General features: G+C 42.7%; 1 protein-coding gene across 1 annotated transcript; it reads right to left on the bottom strand.

Moving 5' to 3' along the window:
- Nucleotides 1-3,843: 3,843 nt before the first annotated feature.
- LOC148037323 (uncharacterized) lies at nt 3,844-13,228 on the bottom strand. The gene is made up of 4 exons (XM_087677093.1): nt 13,048-13,228; nt 12,508-12,949; nt 4,039-5,073; nt 3,844-3,886 (listed from the first exon to the last, which is right to left on the bottom strand). Exons 1-4 carry the CDS (start codon nt 13,226-13,228, stop codon nt 3,844-3,846), a joined length of 1,701 nt encoding a protein of 566 aa, XP_087533219.1.
- Between the last annotated feature and the right edge of the window lie 1,709 nt (nt 13,229-14,937).

Here is a 14,937-nt window from a genome sequence, read left to right on the forward strand (position 1 = left end):
TGGCTTGAGACCCACTTGAGACATTATTGTCATGCAGTATAGCATGTGTGTGATTTGTGGCTCCATTTGACCGAGCTTGTTTATAATAACTCCACTCATGCTAGTATTGGAGTATCCCCCTTTGAGGCCATGTATGCATATGGGGTGCCTCTTTCTATGGTCATATTCAATAAGAAGTTGAACCCTAATGAAAGAGAAGAATTGGATTGCATGCAAGACCTACATTAGCAATGTAACTTAAATCTCGGGAAGGCCCATGAACACATGAAGCTTTATGATGATGAAAAAATGCGCTTTCTTTGAGTTTCAAGAAGGTGAGTTGGTTCTCCTAAATGTAAGACGTTTGTCATCCTAAACTTCCATGTAAGATAATTGTTCTCATCAAGCTTCTCCATGACAATCTAGTTGAAATTGTGGGACATGTTTCTAGAGAAGCAACCTTGCAAAACTTGCAATTTGCAACCAAGCCAATATAGATGTACTACAATCAAAACATGTAGCCTTTTTTTACTAATTGCATAACAATAACTACAATTTTTATGCAAATGCCCTCTCTGTCTATAACATAGAAAATACCTAAAATCTTAAATTTAGAATATACAAACTCTATACATGTGTAGCCGAAACTATATTGTACTCAGAAAATTGCTTTCAACCAACTCATTAGGCCAAAACAAAGGCCAAAGTGACCTTAGATGGCGAAAATCATTTTTGGATGCTCTAAAGGTCACATCTAGAGGTACAAAGGCTAATCTTCATGCTCATCAAGTCTCATTACAACAACTTCAAGAGCTCTTGTGGCCATATCTCAAAAAACTCAAACAAGATGGAAGAGTTTCTTACCTGTTGCTTGCTTACTTACTTTCATGCTCTGTTGCCTTAACCCTAGCCTTTGATTGAGCTATGTGCAGTCATGGTATGTCTTGAATACCATGTAAATGGAGACTTTAATACACATACACATAATGGAGACTTGAGTATGCAGAGAAGTAAGTTTTAAATCTTCTTTTTCTACACAAAAGAACTTTAGTGTACAACATGAAAAAAGACTAATATGAAAGTATTAAAAGATATGTATATACCATCACTAAGGATAACCAAAAGTGGATTACGTGGGTGTAGTCCAACTATAGAATCACTAGTATATTCTCCATGTCGATCACCTAACATCCCAATGAGTAATGTTGTGCCACATTTCCAAGATGTGTAGTGGATGCTTGCTCATGTGGACCTTGACATCTCAAGATCTTGTGCCTTATTATGATTCCACAAATAAGGTATCAATTTCATGTTTATCATGTGAGTAAGAACCTCAAGTTATCCAAACAAACTTCATACCTATTCGAAATACTCTATCAATACTTATGGTAGGAGTGGTGGAGTATGCACTTTAAATAACTTGAGCCATCTATCTTCTATGCAAGATCATGGGATGATATTTCTAAGTAGAGTCATATTGATTAGGCTACATTTGGGATTCATGCATTGGGATCCTTAAAGTCTATGCACCCACAAGGAGATTCATGTACATTGAAGGGAGGTGAGCCCTGAAGTGGAAGCATGAGTAGGAGCAAGAGCTATGGTGGAAGGAGCAAGAGCAAGAGAGAGAGACACATACAATGTGGAAACTCCAACAGTTATACAATGTGTGACTCAGCCTTCCCTTTATTCAAATGTCACTAAAAGAATAAAGACTGAAGTGACAGTGATGGGCACCTTCCGCCTGTAGTATGCATGCACGGGTACCGTCAATGTAGTAATACATGGGCAGCTAGGCAGAGGTGCCTTTATACCTAGAAATCTCCCACTTAAAGGCGAATCTGCCTCAGTGAGGAGTGAAAATAAAAAAGAAAAGACAGTACAACATATACATATATATAACATGATGAGGAAAGATGACATCTCATCCAACACCCACATCAATCTCCTAAGAAAGGAAAAGCGCTCTGTAGAGAGGCTTTTTGTGAGCAAGTTGCATGATTTTGATCAGTTGAGATCTTGTCAAGGTCAATAGACTTGTCCTCAATGACCTCACGAATGAAGTGATACCTCATATCAATGTGTTTTTTCTTCGCATGGAAGACTAGATTCTTGACCAACTGGATAGCACTCATAGAATCTGAATGTAGTGTAGGGATAGCATCTGCAATACCATGGTTAACAACCAAACGACCCAACCAAATGGCCTTCTTGCAAGCCTCAGTGGTGGCTGCAATATACTCAACCTCTGTAGTAGAAAGGGCTGTGCATTTCTACACCCTGGACATCCATGAAACATCACCTCCAACAAAAGTGACCACATAGCCAAAAGTGGACTTCCTATTATCTGCATGTCCTACATAGTCGGAGTCAGTATATTCCATGACTCCTATATCTTGGCTACCATAACATATGCACATATCAGCAGTGCCCTTCAGGTTCCTCAGGATACCCTTCATGGCATCCCAATGCCTCTTGCTAGGTGTAGCCATATAACGCGCCATAACACCAACTGCAAATGCAATATTTGGATGGGTGACTATCATGGCATACATAAGATTGTCCATTGCGGATACATAGGGAATCTGGGCCATCTGCTCATCTGTCTATGGACAATCGGCCTATGATACCTTCACATGAGAAGGCAATGGATAGCCAATAGGCTTCGCATCTTGCATATAGAAGCGCTCAAGGACTTTATGGATATACTCCAGCTCATCATAAGCTTTCCTTGCTAAAAACATGTCATCCACATAGAGTACCAAAATCAATAATGAACCATCACGGGCTTTCTTTGTGTACAAGCACAGATCCATAACACTATGGCTATAGCCCTGTGATTGCATGAATGCATTACTCGAGAAGGCTCAAAGAGTACCCAAGAAGAATGCAACTAATAGAAATCTCGAACGAAGTGGCTATGGCTGCTGCCAACAAAGAGATGACTATTGTAGGTATTTGAATGGAAGTTGAGGACCAAGCTTAAGCTCGTGAAGAAGAAGGCTTTGATACCAATTGAAGGGAGGTGAGCCCTGAACTAGAAGCACGAGCGGGAGCAAGAGCTATGGTGGAAGGGGAGAGAGAGAGAGAGAGAGAGAGAGAATATTAACGTCTCCAAAAGGCCAATGTGGCCTATGAGACCAAAGTAGTACATACAATGATGGTGTGTTTCTCATCTGGAACGAGAAAAAGATGAAAAACATGCCTATAAGACTGAAAAGGAATGAAATAGTGTCCTATAAAAGGGAAACATGCCAGTGATCTGAAAGTGAGAGTAGAGAAAGGAAAACTCTCCATCAATGATATGTCTATTCTCTAGGGAGGTGTATATCTGCATGGCTGAGGCGTCTCGGCATCTGTCTCCTGTGGTGCTCAATGATGGCTTTAATTTGTCCGTGGTGTGGATGTCTAGGCCTTCGTCCAGGTGGACGTGGGCACCTAGACCGACTAAGTACTACTGCTCTATCCAAAGGGACATCTACAGAAGATGAGGTCCAATGATGATGTACTCCTATAGGCTGTGTGGCAACAGTAGTGGTATCTGCCATGCTCTATCGTGTATCAGTGAAAAAGTCAGTGACTGCTCTCTATCTATATGAGCTGAGCTGTGGGGGCCTCCTACTCTGTAGAATTGTTGCTCTACGCCTCTGGAGCTCCAAGAGGAAAAATCCCAAGCATCTCTGATCCTCAAACTGCATGATCCGTCTCAGGGGTCCAAAACCCTCTCGAAACAGACAGTGGTATCTACCTCATATGTCATAATATACAGTGCATCGGCAGATGTAGTGTTCCTCTATCTCTGGCTCTCTGTCGCATAGTGGGTATATGCGTTCTTATGTTTGTATACCCTCCCATCTGCCTGTCTCAATCCTCAGGTGGCGGGATGAGGTGTGGATCTGACCAATAACTGTGCATAGTCCATGACGCAGCTGTGTGTCCATGTAATTGGGTCGAGTGATGAAACCATCCTCAGATACCTGAAGGAAGTGGGTCTGGTAGTGTGCCATCCTCGTGCCATGGGGGGAGGGGGGTCGGATCCAGGCCTTCTCCGTATCTAACTTTAGTATGTCTGCTCTGATCACATGGTTTAGCTCTGATCGGCTTAGGTCAAGTGTAGGGCAATCCAGGCTATAGTCAAAGGGGGGTAGTCTGTCAATCTGCAGCCCATGTAGACTCATCCATATACTCATCTGAGCATACCAACAGTGTCTGTCACCGTCTGCTGCTAGTTGTCTAGAAGAGGCCAGGGCTAGCCATGGGTATCTATCTTGGGGGAGCTCCCATAGTCTATGTATGAAAGTCACTGCTTGGACCAAGGCCTCAGCCACCATGGGTGATGCTCCCAACTCAGCTCTGATAATCTCATGTGGGGTTGAGCTCTTCGCTCGTATCATACGTGAGATCGTCATGACCAGTGGTCTTTCCATATGCTCCCATCCGTCATAGTATTCCTTCTCTGGTCCATCCTGGTCTCCCAAAGGCTGTCTCCTTGTGTGAGAGAGACTCGGACCCCAAATAGCTACCCCATATAGGAGTGTGGGTGTAACCAGGGTGTCAAAAAGCCACAGTTTGGTGCGTGGCTCATGAAATTGTATGTGAGCACATTGCCTCTCGAATGCACCTAAGGCTGCATATGCTTTTGCCAAACGAGCCTCTGATGTCTCTCTCCAAGAGAACTGTGGTCCCTTCAATGTGACCCCCAAATAGACATACTGCCAAACCATCTCCACTGGCTCTCCATCAAAAGTAAACTGGTGCTCAACTCTTGTCACCCAAGCAGCTGAAGCGCTAAATACCATAGCTTTAGTTTTCCCAAGGTTCACCTTAAGATCTCTATCTCTGCAAAAAGCTGATAATGCATCCAAGTGTTTATTTAGTCCCTCAGGTGAGTCAGATATAAGTACAATATCATCGGCATAAAGTAGTAATGGTATCAACACTCCAGCTAGGCTTCCGGCCCCACCAATCCTATCCACATATTCTGAAATTTCATCTATATACAGCCCAAATAGTGTCGGTGAAAGTGGATAGCCTTGTTTCACCCCAATGATGCTATTGACTGTATCTGAGATGCCCTCAGGTGTTCGTACTCTCCTTGTCACGGTCTCATACAAGGCATAGATACTCCACTGTATCTCTACGGGCACATCAATGTTTTGCATTCTTCTCATGAGTCTAGCACGTGGCACTGTGTCAAAGGCCTTGCGAAAGTCCACAAAACAACAATAGATCTTTTTCTTGAATGCCTTGCCTTCTTTGATGATTGCCCTCAATGTAAAGATATGGTCTAGAGTTGTATATCCCCTCCTGAAGCCAGCTTGGTCTTTTGATCTCAGGCCATGCATCTCGGCCCATTCATGCAATGCTTGTTCCACGATAGAGCCATATATCTTGGCCAGCATGTGTCCAATCATGATAGTTCGGTAGTTACTAGGTAGCGCGGGGTCTCCACTCTTAAAGAGCGGCACAATAATATGGTCTGATCAACAGGTTGGAAATCCCTCACAAACTGCCCTATTAAAGATGTGAGCCAGCGTTGGTGCCAGAATATCACAGGCATGCGTGAAGTGTTCAACCACTAAACCATCATGATCTTGGGCTCTTCCATTTTTCAGTTTCCATATGGCATTCCTCACTTTTTTTTCTGTGAAAAATCTGCAATTTGCTGGTCTTGAGGTTGAGGGGAGTGGCATAGGCTCTTGGCCAGGAATATCATAGAGTGTGCAAGCATATCCATGCCAATCATCCAGTCTAGTAATTTGTAGGGGTGGTTGGTTCTCATGCATCTTTTTCCATGCTCTCTTGCTGTCCTGCCCCAAGAACATGGAATACATTTCTATTTCTAGTCTGCTCAGGTATTCCCACTTCTTTTTGCGTACCAACAGTCTGAAGAGTGTTTGAGCATGCTTATGTGTACATATGCCAAGTGCCATCTCTCGCTGAAAAGGTGCTCGTGTCTCTCTGCACTCATCATCATACCAACCATTCTGTGGGGCATTACCTCGTGGAGGTTTATCTGACGGTGTAGTGTGGGAAAGCGTATGCTGCTGAAGTGTGTATTATCTCGGCCAAATGTCCTGTAAACTCATCTAGAGAGGCCTGTGTGTCTAGCTCCCTCAATGCATCTCGCACAGTAGTGATGTATATGTGTGAGGTCGCTTCTACAAAATCACAGCGTGGTAATTTTGGTATGTGTGACTGTGCTTCGTGTATATGCCCATATTGCATTGTGAAAGCTAGAATAGCATGGTCTACTACTAATCCAATTGGTATGTCTGAGATTTCAAAGCTTTTTATGTCAGGTAGCAAGTTGGGTGATCCAATCAAATAGTCCACTATGCTTGACCCTTCCTTGTTATTCCAACATGTGAAGCCATTAGATCTTGGCCACTGTGGTAGCCCGTTAAGGATGGCCAAACCATGTGCACTTTCCAATGCCAGTAGGTGTGTTCCATATTCTGTTATCTCTCTATCTTGGGCTGATCTAACTAATCCCACTTCATCTAATGCAATATCTCTGAACATCTCATCACTAGTGTCAAAGAAAGCGGATTGGTTGTTTCCTGTGCGTGCATTAAAGTCTCCTGCTAGTAGAACATCCCCAATTCTCATGTATCCCATTATGTCCTCATATAGTGGTGTATACGGGGATGCCTCTTTAGGGGAAAACTTAGAGTATGCAGGGGGAAAATAGCATATGGCAATATACATGTCTCGAGTTCTGCTTGTACGTAACCTGATCCACATGTGTCTTGCCTCTACATCTCTATGTACCACTTGGACTGTATCTCGGAGCTCTTCTCTAAATAGAATTGCCACACCTCCTGATCCCCTCGTCCCTCCAGGCCGCCTGGGTTGAGGGCGATATACACTTCCCCATCTATATCCATATACCACTACAAGATATAGGCCTTATACCAATGTTTAAAGTGACGAAAATACAAACAATAAAATTTTCCCCCATCGTCTCAAAAAGCATCGTTATTAACGATGCCATAGAAACGTCGGTATTGGCATTGCTATCAGCGTCACTATTGGCGTCGCTATGCACGTCGCAAACCATCGCTATTGGCGTCGCTAGAGCACGTCGCAAACCGTTGCTATCAGCGTCGGTATAGCGACACCAATACCGATGCTGATAGCGACGGTTTGCGGCGTGCATAGTGACCCCAATAGCGACGCGTGTAGTAAAATTTGCGACGCTAATAGCGACGGTAGCATGGAATTTTTTTTTGTGGCAGGGCAGATATAGCACTGTGTGCTTTATGAGAGCCATACAAAATAGTTTTTGCACTACTGTGTACAATGTGCTTGCAAACAAAAACAATGTATACTGAAATCATAAAACTGATACATGAAATAAATACATGATCGCATAAAAAGAAATTGGTACAATCATGACAGGATATCACTAATACATAGAACATGTCTGCATAGATCAGGCGACTCAAAAATAAAGGTGTGTGAGCTCCAGGGATCCAAGGGCGAGCTACACATCCTCGTCCCCCGAAAGCTCGTCCCACCGCAAAAGAGCATCGAACGGACTCTGCAGAAAAAGAAACAACACATCAGTCCACTATACAATAATGCATTCAAATATCTCATGGTAACTACGGACAAGAAAGATGAGTGACTTACAGGGCCGCCGCATCTATACAATCAGTCGATCAATGCATTGAGACCGTGCTTCTCTGCATATCGAGTCTCAAGGCCAGAGGAATCGCGATTTGTAATGGAGTGCTGCAAAGAAAATAAAATGCTAACTGTTAGAAACATGATTGTCAGTACAAAGAATATTTCAAAAAAATAAACAAGCAAAACAAAATAAAAACTTACAAAGTCCTCCAAATATGTCCTGTGACCGCCACTCCCAAGATGATGGACCACTCCGGCCTCGAGTCATGCCCTCGCTGCCTCACGCTGCTGACTCCAACATCCTGGAGAATCTGTAGCCTCCTCTCTCAATCGGCGCCAGTCGTCTGCATCTAACCACTCGGGCTTTGCAGCCCCACTCTTGATTGCCTTACGTGCGTCAGATCATCTATGTGACATGTATGCATGCATGCAATCCATCATCCAGCCTGCAGAGAATCTATCTACTGCGGCTGGCACCGAAAACTCCTCATGCAAGGATGCTACTATGTAGTCCTTGGTCCCCTGCGGTATGTTCTTCCAATGATCCAAGACGTTGTGCCGAAAAACTTATTGGCACAACTCTCTCGTGCGAGCCATCACCCTCCTCCCCTCATCATTCATGACGATGGCTCTTGACCTACTATCGACTAGATATCCATAACCCCTAGAAGTATGCCTAAGATGGGACCTCTCCCATCTATGTCCACGCTCCTGGGCATATCTTGGAGACCCCTCTGCATCTGGTGTACCGACGGGGGTAATCTATCTTGGAGTGGCACCCAAAGGGATGCCACCTGTTGACGGCTGCACAAAAGCCGGAGTAACTGGAGTAGACATCCCCATAGGTGTGACAAATCCTGGAGGTGACGCAGCTCTAGCTGAACGACGAGATGGAGACACCACATCCGTGTCTCCACAGCATCTACCTGAGCCACGAGAGCGAGGAGTCGCACTTGTATCCTGTGTCAATCGCGGGCTCACTGCCTCTGTATCTCTGCAGCATCCCCTTGATCCTGATACACTCCCTCACTTTGGTCCAAGTCGTGAGCGTCGAGATCGTCTGCTCGAAGCCGAAGCATCCGATCGCGCTGAAGCAGATCTAGCAGAGCCCCCTGACGAAGAACGAGACAGCTCCTGGTCTGCCATCTCTCTGAATCTGGCGATCTGGTCTGGAGACATGCGTGAGAAGATGTCCTGTAACTCCTCATCGCTCATCCCTCGACTCATCCCGAAAATGTCACCTACACAGACAAAAAATGATGTTAGAATAATCAACTTAAATCATACAAAGCACAGTAATATAAATCATTTAAAAAAAATCTCACTTAAAATACATATCTTATGTACCCTTATAAGCGATTGGTCAATGAATTGATTAAGTGGATGCTCTAAGTATGAAGTATCCTATGGTCCCATGTTAATCTCCTGACACAACTCCGCATACAGTGGAAGGTCGTTAGATACGTCACCACAAAAGAATGAGTCTGCCTCGTTCTCAAAGAATTCTTGGACTCCTGTATTTCCATCATTGTTAGTCTATGCTAGCTCTAAGATTTCGACGGCCTCTACCCCTTGCAATATCGACCCCTCTATTTGCATATTATCTTCATCTATGCTCGGAACATCGCTTTGATCATATACTCTTGCACTTCGGGGAGTTGAAGGTATAGCATACCACCATCGAGGTTGTCGGGGATTTGGATAGAAGATTACCTATTCACAAACACGTATAAGAGAGTTCAAACCATTGTGACATAAACCATGTCGTAATACAATTAGCAAGCAAATGACTCCATGCACCTGTTCACAATGGGCCGGCAACACAAAGGTGTCAAGCAAATCCGCCCATTTTTTTTCGGAATCTATTTTGAGAAATCCAAATGGACCTTGTCGAACTATTGCTCCAACTCCTCCAAGTACCACTTTGAACCACTCCACATCGAATAGTATCATGGAGAAGCTACGGTAATCCACCGTAATAATACTTTGTAAGTTTCCAAAATACTCCATCTCATCCACAACCATGTTTGGATCTGTTGCTCGTCGCCGGCTCTCTTGCTCGAACCTTGCCATGACACCACAGTCCATTGTGGAGTGCATTTTGTCAATACGCTCCACACGAAAATGCCGTCCGCGCGACCACGCTGCACTATATATTTTGTACTGTACATTGAAACACTCAAATTAGATGTCGCATATAAAATTTAGATACGACAGATTCTAACCCCTCATCACCTTTGGACTACATCCCCTCGAGAATTCCCACTCCTCCATTGAGACCTATGTCCCTTTGCGAGATGCTGTGGTCAAGGCTCCATGCAACCATCGCGTTGACATAAACCGTGGCATCTCCTCCATGCCTTCGGGATATCAAATCGATCGATAATGCGTACTACGTCGGAATTCAGCACGTGCTTCCTCTCGATCTTGCCTAGCAATCTGGTACTTGGCGAGACACGTCTCCATAGAGACATGGTGCAACATACAAAAGCGATTCACCTTCTCTTCCATTGAGGCATCAATTCTTTTTTCTACCCCATCTCCAACCACCACATCTCCAGTCAGTCTATCATCGTCCTTCAGCGCGACCATAGCATTTCATTGTCTGGTTCCACCGTTGGTAGCCATTGTGAAATATGCACTAGCGCCTCAGACACCAACCAACCTTCGGCCATGCTACCTTTTGGCTGAGCTCGTTGTCGCACAAAGCCTTTCAGGGTTTTCATGAAGTGCTCCAAGAAGAACATCCATCGCGTATGGACAGGTCCAGCAATCTCCACTTCATCCACAAGATGCACAAGAAGGTGGATTTGTATCATGAGCATAATGGTGGGCAGGTATTTCTCAAAGAGATAGACCGTCTCCACTGCTCCCCGCCTCGCGGATTCAATAGAGGACGTCTTAATCTCCTTCTGTGAGATCCATTGCACCAAAGTCGACAACTTGTAAATGGCCCCGCGAATTTCTGGAGTAAGACATCCTGCGATCGCGATCGGTAGTACAAACTGCCACAAATGAGAAAGCATTATGAATAATGGCCACATTCCAAATAGCAAAATGCTCACGCTAATTACAATCCATTAGTAGTACAAACCTGACATATCTTATGTCAATCATGGGATTTTAGCCCTGATAATTGGTCGTCTTTAGAAAATGCGGACCTGAGAGAACGCATCATACTCGTCGGAGAGCGGATAGACTTGATTACTTGCTTCGCAATGCGCTCTTCTTTAGTGGACAAAACCCAAGGAGTGCGAGGAAGCTGCACGCGACCATCAGCACTCGACTGTGGCCAAAGTGCCTCCATCTTACCTACCTCCTTCAAATCTATTCGTGCCCCTATAGTGTCTCTCTTTCCTGTGATGTGGTCCCATAACAAGTTGCCCACATTCTTGAAAATATGCATGGGATCTAACAAGTGGTTGACCTGTAAGTGGGTCCAATATGGCAACTCGTATAATACGTGTTGGATCTCGTTCAAGGAAACCTTCCCTGAGTTCATGATCCTCCGGTAAGAAAGCAGTGTGTCCTTGATATACCATCTTCTTCATGGTTCGTGACCTTCGGGAGTCTAACTGTGGCTCACACAATGGACATGCATGATAACCTGAGGTAACCAGACCTGTTCCAACACCACGACCTAGTGAATACTTGATTGAATGAGATAAAATATAGATATTACCAGCGAGAATGGAGGCCTGCTCACCTGAGCACTCTCCCAATCCCGGAAAGTCATGCATCATCCACATGAGACATCGACTAATGGACGAAGATACACGTCCATATTTTTTACTTTGTAGTGGCATGGGACGAGCAAGCTAAGGATGAGATGTCCTTTCTTCGTAGAAAGCCATGGAGGGATGTTGTAGCTGACAAGGACTATAGGCCATTAGATGTGGAAGGAGCAAAAAATATTTTTTTTTCCTTTGGACGAAAAGGATGATATATGATGAGCATTAATTGTTTGCATTTGTGAGATAGATTCATCTGAACGACTAGGGCTTGCTGGAGTAGTTTGATATTCATCATCTGAAGTCAAATCATCATTAGAGGAAAGAGAGTCATGCCATTCATAGCATGAAGTACTACTAGCATCATCAGATAGGGTAGATCTAGTGTCATCATAAGAGGATTCAGTATCAGTAAAACAGAATCATAGGAATCCTCAAAGTAGCTCGAGGAAGAACTGGAAGAAGTAGAAGAGTTTGACAAATAATGGTGCAAATTGGCCACTTTGGGTTTATCATCCTTCTTGGTTGCTTTGATATTGTCTTTGTCCTTTTGTGGACATTTGTTGGCCAAGTGATTTTTGTTGCCACATATATAGCATTTCAAAACCTTTTGGTTTCTATGAGACCAAGAGCTTTTATACTTGTATTTGGCTCGATCTTTTGACTCAAGTCTTGACTGTTTAAAATATCTATTTTGATGGTGATGTCTATGTGATCTGGAAGATCTGTGATGAGATCTGTAGGGATCTCTTGAAGAGGATTTCCAAGAAGAGTTGTTCCATGGGGAACATTTGCACTTATCATCACAGCCAAAATCTTTATAGAATTTCTTACTATGTTTGCATACATTTGAGGGGAATTTTTGTTGAAGAGTAATGAGTTTCTATTGGTGGCACACTTCTTTGATAGTTTGTTTAATGGTCTGGATAATTTGACCTACACTATCATTGAATTCTCTTTTCTCTTGTTGCATCTTTTGTTTGCAAAAGAAAGGGATAGGCTCCTAGAAAGAACACACAAGATGTTCTTTCATAGAGGCATCATGTGCACCCATGCCTTCATACAATAAATCACGCATGTAAATAAGATAATCCTTATATTGCTTTGGGTCACATAATTTTTTTTAAAGAAAGCCTCACGGGCCTCTACAACTTCATCTAACTTGTTCCCAACAGGTTCACCAAGTAATAACTCAAAGAATAAACTAACTGGATCCGGTTGTTGAGCGATGGCCAGTTTTATATGGGGATGTATAGACATCCACCATTGTCTTAGACCACCAACAAATCCATGTGTCATGGCATTGAGCACATCCACACAGTTAGCATTGGGCTTATCCAATAACTTTTTTCCTACATATGCATACATCATGTAGATCAAAAGCTTAATTTCCTCAGGTGTCTTACCATCTATTGACCAAATAGGAAAGTTTCCAACTTTCTCCAGAACACTGAGTTTCTTGGGCTTTTTATCTAAGTCTTTGGAGGATTTGGAGGAGGAAGTATGAGCATTAAGGGCTTCATTATGATTTCCTCGATGGGGACTGATAGATTGGAAGGAATCATCCACCACATCATCATCTATGATACTATCACCATCTTCATCTGAGAGGAGATAGTGTAGATCCAATGATGGGATGCATTAGCATCTATATAGTACCATGCATGCAATCTTTTTTTAGCTATGAATTCCACAGACTCACCCATAATTTTGGAATCCATTTTGTTGTTAATATAGCGGCTATCATCATCCATGTCAGCTCTTTCTGGATCCACCTTAAGGGGCATTGCTCTAAGTATAGCATCTTCCTTTTGTTGTTGAGCTTGAAGGAGTTCCTGCAGCTCTACTTCAGCTTCATCATCATACCAATCAGTAGAATACATTTGATCTAAAAATTCATGCAATGCCTGGTTAGTCGATTTTGTAAACTGATTAGAGAGAGGTACCCCAAAAGCATATCTAATACAGTCAGAATGTACAAGCCTTTGAGAAGTTGAAGGACCAGTTTCAGTAGAATAGGTAGGGACAACTTGATCTTGGTAGAGAGGTATATAGATCTATTGGATCTGTGACAATAAAGTCTCTACATCTACATCATCATTTTCTTGCATAGGGGCTTTACCTTTGTCTATAGGAAGTACAGTATGCACATTCAAAAAACCAGATTGTGAGGAACTAAAGAGAGGATTCCATCCTTTTTTGAGACGTTTTTCGAAGAATGCATCGCAAGTAATATCAGGAGGAGTCATGAAAGAAGAAACACTAGTAGTTAATAGGGTAGTCAAAATAGTAGCATGAGTAGTGTGAATAGGAGAGGGATGCACAATATCCAATTTTCTTTAAACATTTTGAAATATATCTTGCAACGTTTCACAAATTAACACAAGCTTATCAATTATTTTCATTAAGCCAGTTAATGCAAGATGTGTCCAATTGGTAGTCTGTAGCTCTACTGACCAATTTATATCATCTTGAGTACGGAGATAAGGAGCAGCTTTATAGACATGTCCTTCATAGTTGAATTCAGTGACAGCATTTACTATATGCACAACAACCTTTTCGATCAAATTTTTACAATGAGGACACACACCATTTGTGATTTGAGAATGTGAACATTGTTGTGTCAAGAACTTTAAGGAGTTAGCCCATTGTGAAGGGGAAACTCTTAGAGTAGGTTGGACCGAAGAAGCAGCAACAGTGTTTTGTTCTTTGACAAGTTGAACATGTCCAACAGGGAGCATCAAAGTTTTATCCTTGATGTTTCTTACATAAATCTACTTTGGAGGCACAAGCTCTTTCTTCTGAATGGATAAAATATCTAACTGTCATTCAGTAGTAGGAAGTTGAATCTCAAACCAATTAATACATTTTGACAAAAACCTTTGGGTTGTTTCATCAACTTTCATTATAATAGTTTGGCACTTATCCTTATCACTATTCACACCTTCTAAAACTCTAGGTATGGCTAAATACATAGCTCTAAAAACCATTCTATACTGTATAGCAAGATGGGTTGAAGAAGCCTTCATGTTCAAACCAGAAGTACGAATATGGAGAAGTAATAGATCAAGAAGATAAGGATCATCAACTGAGATGACATAATTAGGATGCAAATCGAAGAAGATTGGTCCATTGGATAGTTGAGATAATGCAGCTCCAACTATCATGTCCATTAGTTAGATGTTCTTTCATAGAGGCATCATGTGCATCCATGCTTTTATACAATAAATCATGCATGTGCCACGAAAGTGGCTCCAGACGCCAGACTTCAAACCAAGGGTCTGCATGCATTTTTTTTTTCAAGAATAAATAAATTGGGCTCTTGGCCACCTAACGAGTGCGCATGTCAAGTTTCATCGCATTCCAATAAAAGGTTATGGATTTATGATCACACGATGGATAGTGCATATGAGTTGCATTAACCCGGTTTTGGGGTTTAAATGGGTTAAAAGTTCATTCTTATTCTCATTTTCACATCTTTCATTCTCTGCTTTCTCCATTCTCACACCCCCAACCTCTGTCTCTTCTCCATATTGCCCTCCTCGAGCTTGCATGGCACGCACCAAGCAAGCATGTTGCCATTTCGGTCATG

The sequence above is a fragment of the Lygodium microphyllum genome, chromosome 4 (assembly GCF_053477565.2).
Source record: "Lygodium microphyllum isolate KBCC chromosome 4, Lygodium_microphyllum_v1.1.10, whole genome shotgun sequence".
Taxonomy (NCBI): Eukaryota; Viridiplantae; Streptophyta; class Polypodiopsida; order Schizaeales; family Lygodiaceae; genus Lygodium; species Lygodium microphyllum.

Coding starts and splice junctions, on each gene's coding strand:
- LOC148037323 (XM_087677093.1), bottom strand. CDS start 13,228: ATGTATTCTACTGATTGGTATGATGATGAAGCTGAAGTAGAGCTGCAG. Junction 5,074..12,507: donor GGTGAACCTGTTGGGAACAA/GTTAGATGAAGT, acceptor GACCGTGACAAG/GAGAGTACGAACACCTGAGG. Junction 3,887..4,038: donor ATCAGAGCAGACATACTAAA/GTTAGATACGGA, acceptor GACTATGCACAG/TTATTGGTCAGATCCACACC.